This window comes from Miscanthus floridulus, chromosome 1, assembly GCF_019320115.1.
Source record: "Miscanthus floridulus cultivar M001 chromosome 1, ASM1932011v1, whole genome shotgun sequence".
NCBI classification, from domain to species: Eukaryota; Viridiplantae; Streptophyta; class Magnoliopsida; order Poales; family Poaceae; genus Miscanthus; species Miscanthus floridulus.
In genome coordinates this window covers 152,131,954-152,137,584 of record NC_089580.1, presented here as the reverse complement: position 1 = coordinate 152,137,584, position 5,631 = coordinate 152,131,954, and the positions used below count along the sequence as shown (strand labels likewise).

At 47.1% G+C, this 5,631-nt stretch overlaps 1 protein-coding gene across 1 annotated transcript; it reads left to right on the top strand.

The window, feature by feature from the left end:
* The first annotated feature begins 625 nt into the window (after positions 1–625).
* Positions 626–1,395, top strand: LOC136465550 (UDP-glycosyltransferase 73C4-like). Its single transcript, XM_066464237.1, has one exon. The coding sequence runs from the start codon at positions 631–633 to the stop codon at positions 1,393–1,395; it is 765 nt and encodes a 254-aa protein (XP_066320334.1). The 5' UTR covers positions 626–630.
* The last annotated feature ends 4,236 nt before the right edge of the window (positions 1,396–5,631 follow it).

Here is a 5,631-nt window from a genome sequence, read left to right as displayed (position 1 = left end):
CTTTGTGAACGGAACCACATCTTTTTGAGATAATAAAAAGGAAGAACAAATCGCTAGAACAAGAACTTCAGAATGGTGCGTAGATCCGGGCACTCTGCAACGACATTACAACAACTGTCCAAGTCGAGGAATTCGTTTCACTGTGGATAAGACTTCTTAATATACTACTGCAGCCCTAGTTCCAAGACTCCATAATTAGTTTCCATGTTTCTACCTGGTAGGTGGATGCCACCACATATTTTGCCAGTATTTTATGCGCTTGTGACTGGAAGGTTCCGAGTTAGAGTCGTGGTCTCCTCGCATTGCATAGGCGAGGGTAAGGTTTGAGAGAGAATTCCTTATTTGACACCAGACAAATGACTCGTTCCTTTTTTGACCCTCAAAAAAATTTCGTTCCCTATTTGACACCGAGTTCATCTTCCATTCCATATACGACACTCCGTTCGATTTTCCATCCACGAACAGTTAACTGCCATGCGAAAAGACGATTTTACCCTGTGGGCCCCACCACCCTTCTCCCTCCTCTCCTCCCTCCTGTCGTTCGACTTGGAGCCGTTCGAGGTGCCGGACTTCCCGGTGTGCGCGGTTGTCAACAGGGTGACTTCGCTCGGGTTCTTCTAGTGGCCAGGGATGGAGAGGTTCCGGCGAGAGACGCTGGAAGCCGAGGCTACCGCTGACGGCCTGCTCGTCAACACGTGCTCGGCCTTGGAGGGCGCGTTCGTCGAGGGCTACGCGGCGGCGCTCGGCCGGAAGGTATGGGCTGTCGGGCCGCTCTGTCTCACCGACACCGACGCGGCCACGATGGCGGGTAGAGGCAACCGCGCGGCGATGGACGCCGAGCACATCGTGTCCTGGCTCGACGCGCGGCCGGCGGCGTCTGTGCTCTATGTCAACTTCGGCAGCATCGCCCGCCTGTTCCCAACACAGGTCGCCGAGCTCGCCGCCGGCCTAGAGGCGTCGCGCCAGCCGTTCATCTGGTCGACTAAAGAGACCGCCGGACTGGACACGGAGTTCGAGGCCCGCGTCAAGGACTACGGCCTCGTCATCCGTGGGTGGGCGCCACAGATGACCATCCTGTCGCACCCCGCCGTCGGTGGCTTCTTGACGCACTGTGGGTGGAACTCAACGCTCGAGGCCATCTCCAACGGCGTGCCGCTGCTGACCTGGCCACAGTTCGCCGACCAGTTCCTGAACGAGGCGCTCGTCGTGGACGTGCTCGGCGTCGGCGTCCGCGCCGGCGTGAAGGTCCCGGCCACGCACGTGATGCTCCTGAATCCCGGGGACCCGCTGGTGGTGCAGGTCGGGAGGGACGATGTGGAGAGGGTGGTGGCCGAGCTGATGGACGGCGGGCCGACCTGCGTGATTGGACTTGGACGGTACTCTGTAGGGATTTAGAACACAAGCGAGGCTGGAGGTGTGGTGGTGCTCTGCGACGGCTATGGCGACGATAGTAGCAGCAGTAGCGCGAGGCGGCCAGGGAGAGGAGCCGTGCTTGGCTGCTTGCTAATGCTAGTCCTTGCTTATCGGGGGAGAAAGTGGAGGGAGGTCGTCCAGTTTTTTCTTGGTATTTTATATTTTGGGGACAAGTTTTTTATTTGCAGCTGCAGTATAGTTCAAAAAAGTTGCAGCAGCTGTAGCAGATAGAGAGCGAGCAGAGCAGATCGTATTTCCGTATTTCTCTGTCATCGGCAGGCCAAGGCGAAGGAGCTCGCCCACAGTAAGGTGGCCGCGGTGACCAAGGGCGGTTCGTCGGACATAGACATGAAGAACATGCTCCGGCATGGGAGAAGGGTGGTGGGGCCCACAGGGGCAAAATAGTCTTTTCGCATGTCGGTTAACGGTTCCTGGATGAAAAATCGAACGGACTGTCGTATAAGGAATGAAAGATGAACTCGGTGTCAAATAAGGAACATAATTTTTTTTAGGGCCAAGAAAGGAACGGGTCATTTGTCTAGTGTCAAATAAGGAATTCTCTCAAGGTTTGACACTGACACCTTTCTCCAGACCCCGCACAAAGCGGAAGCTCTCTACACTGGGCACGCTCCTTTTTTTTCTATGCACTTGTGTAACAGATTCAGTTCCAAGTATTCTATGCGCTCGCGTAACAATGCCCTCCGATGTGGGGACTCCGAGAGTTTATATGGAACAATTGATATTCTTGCTTGCAAATGTTCATATAAGGAAAATACCCAAAGCTGAACAACAACTAAAGGTACAAATTTCACCCTCTCCCTTTCAAATCTTCTAGAGGAACTAGATGACATTTATTTATTTTTGGTATGTTCCCATTTTGCATATAGATGGTGCTTTGGCTTTTTGTTGGACGAAGTAATCAAGAAGCTATTGAAGAATTATAAAAACTGGTGCAAGTACCTCGGAGGCAAAAGCAGTTTATGCTAGGTACAGAGGGAGCTAGAGTACACTGATCTCATAAAAATCAGGGTTGTGGAACCCCCAACACACTTATTGTGAATACTTGATCTACGTAGGGGTGGAAATGGATGTTTAGATATCTGAATTATCTGAATCCGTATACTCTAAAACTTGTAATATAGATATCCGTTCCTAATATGCATGCTAAGTGGATGTATTCGAATTCGTTTTTCAGTATTTTTCTTTATCCAATTCTAGATCCGTATTCAACAAAAATACAGAATATCTGATATTTATCTGTATCCACGAAGAACAAGGTATAATGAATTTATGAATCTAATTAAAAGTTTTCTCTCAATGGTTAAATCATGTGAGAAAAGTTAAATCTAACCCTACACTTGGTCTACCTAGGCTCTAACACACATTCTAAGATCATGTGAGAGTGTTATGTAGACCTAATCATACTAAGAGTCATTGCGAAAAGTTAAATCTAACCCTACACTTGGGGATGTTTTTTTACTTCTAATCTTTTAAATCAATATTTTAAAAATAATCTACCCTATTTTTTTGAGGTCCAACTTTTTTGGTTGCGCTAGTCCATGCGACAGAAAAAAAAAATAACATAGTGTGATAAATCTGCCACGTAGTGTGATAAATCTGCCACGTTAGTGAATCATAGGGCCGCTGCCACCTCTTCAAGTCACATTTTATGTTCTCAAAATGGCTCCGTTTGGCTTACCTCATATTCGGTTTGTTTTTTCAGCCGGAACAGTATTTTTCTCTCACAACAATTCAGCCAGAATAGTATTTTCAGCTAGTTTCAGCCAAGATTCAGCAAGCCGAACGGAGCCAATATCACAAAACTCGACATGTGCGCTATACGGAGTATATTGTAAACATTCCATTTAGTAACTTGCATAAGGCCAAGTACTATATATTGTTAAAATATGTGATTCTAAAGTAGGCTATATGTTATTCATAATAACTTAGCTTTAAAAAATTTAGAAACATCTTCAGATCAATAAACAAATTACAAAAACTACTCAAATCTGGCAAAAAAACTTACAAACATGAAAATAAGACACACCCATTCTATTTTTGCTAACATACACAATGGACAACTTACATATGTTATAAAATTATTCAGTTCCAATATGCCAAGTGTAAAATATCGATGCATTGGGATGTGGCATGGCAACAAAGTTGTGTGATATATTTTATGGACCTTATATCCATACTACTAAGAGAAAACAATCACTAACATTAAGGTGGTGTTTGGATCGATCACCGTAGTGGTAACAATAATGTAAAGTATCACCTGCCACATTAGCAAAACGTCTATTTGGCAGCATAATTAATACTCCTTCATTCTAAAATACAAGTCGTTTAAGGATTCAAAATTTGTCTCAGAACAGTGGACGTTATTTCGCTGAGCCTGAAGATGCATAAAAAATCCAAAAGAATCTACCGATGACGTCCACGAGTGTAGAGAGTTGAATAAACAATGTTTTTTTGGCCGGAGCGCAGCTCCCAACCTCCGTCGCACAAGCTCTTAGATGTCTTTTAATCTGAGACAAAGGGAGTACATACAGAAACGGTAGTTTCAGCATTTGGAGTGCCTAACAATTAACGCCATCTGTTTAGCCACGTGCCAACTGCCAACACTCTGAATTGATACTGCAGGCCGTGAAGGGGCAGAGCGGAATTGCAGAGCGGCTGGAGAGGAGCGGTAATGATTTTACACTAGTCTGGATCAAATCCCGTTGTCATCGATTACGGCTGAACTCAACCAAACATAAAACAACGGTAATCCCGTTGTCATCAATTACGTCTGACCTCAACCAAACATAAAACAATGGTAACTAATCACCCTGTGAACTGATTACGCGACTTACACAACGAACCAAACAACACCTAATAATATGCAATATAGACTACCTACACTTGTAATACTCCCTACACTTGGGAATATAGGATCGACGCGACACGACCCAAACCTATGACAAGATACATTAGTCATACATTGTTTCATAAAAAAGCCGGACATACATGAAGAATAAAACACATGCATTTCATTTTGCTAACATACGCAGTGCAAAAATTTGAAATTGCTCAGAATGTGCCAAAGCGACGCCCTCATGTAAGGGGCTGTTTGGTAGCGCTCCTGGACCGGCTCCGGGAGCTGTTTTACAACTCCTGCTGCCAAACGGGTGTGAAGACATCAACTCCATAGGAGAAGTCTTGGAAATTGTGCTGAGACAGACCGAAGATGGGAGATGGAGCCGAAAAACCGAGCTTCCCTAGGCTCCCTGTCAGATGTGTGGGCCCTGGGCAAGTTTGCCCTCGTCGTGAGCACGAGCACGCAGACATGGGCATCCAAAGGCGTGCGAAGGCAGGGGTGGGCGGGGAGCTGCAGGGAGACGGAGGCGGCGCGGGGAGGCCGGGGCCGCCGAGGGACGCCGCTCAGGAGCCGCTGGGGCCATCGGGGCTGCCGAGGTGGGCCGCGCGGGGTCGCCAAGAGACGCCGCTGGTTGCGGGGCCGCCAGGCGCGAGCCACCGAGGTCACTGTGTCCGCCAGGCGTGGGGACAGACTGGCAGAGGATGTTGAGGTCATGGGGGGCGTGGCCACATGGGGTCGCCGCGGGCGGCCACGTGCGTGAATGAGTGAATGGATAAGGAAGAAAGGAAAATGTAAAGGAAAAAAAATAAGTGTAGTATAGACATTTCGTTTTTTGGACTAATGGAAAAGCTATCTTACCAAGCGGTCGACAAAAACTGCTCCAACTCTCAAAGTGAATCTGCTCCACATGTGAAGCCACAACTAAAGCTGTTTTGGCTGAAACTGGACCTCTACCAAACGACCCCTAAGTCTAACTTCAAATGTGGCAATAAAGTTGTATGTTTCTCTAGACCGTATAACCATACTAGTACAAGAGGACATTCACATCATATAACTAGAAATGTACAATTCACCACCTATATAGTAAGAAACTAGCAGGAACCCCGCGCAGTTGCGCGGGCTAGAGAGGCGTAGTATTTGAGTTCGGTGATGAAAACAGTAGAATACATTGAACCCCACACAATCTCGGTTGATGGTCGAAGACGTCTCGGAGAGACAGATTTGGGATGGTGGAGGGAGTGGTTACGGGTGAAGAGGACAGGGCCGGCTGAGGTACCATGCAGCAGAGGGCTGTAACTTTATTTAAAAAAATATTTACACCAATAAGCAAAAATGCAAATACAATCAAAGCATACGAA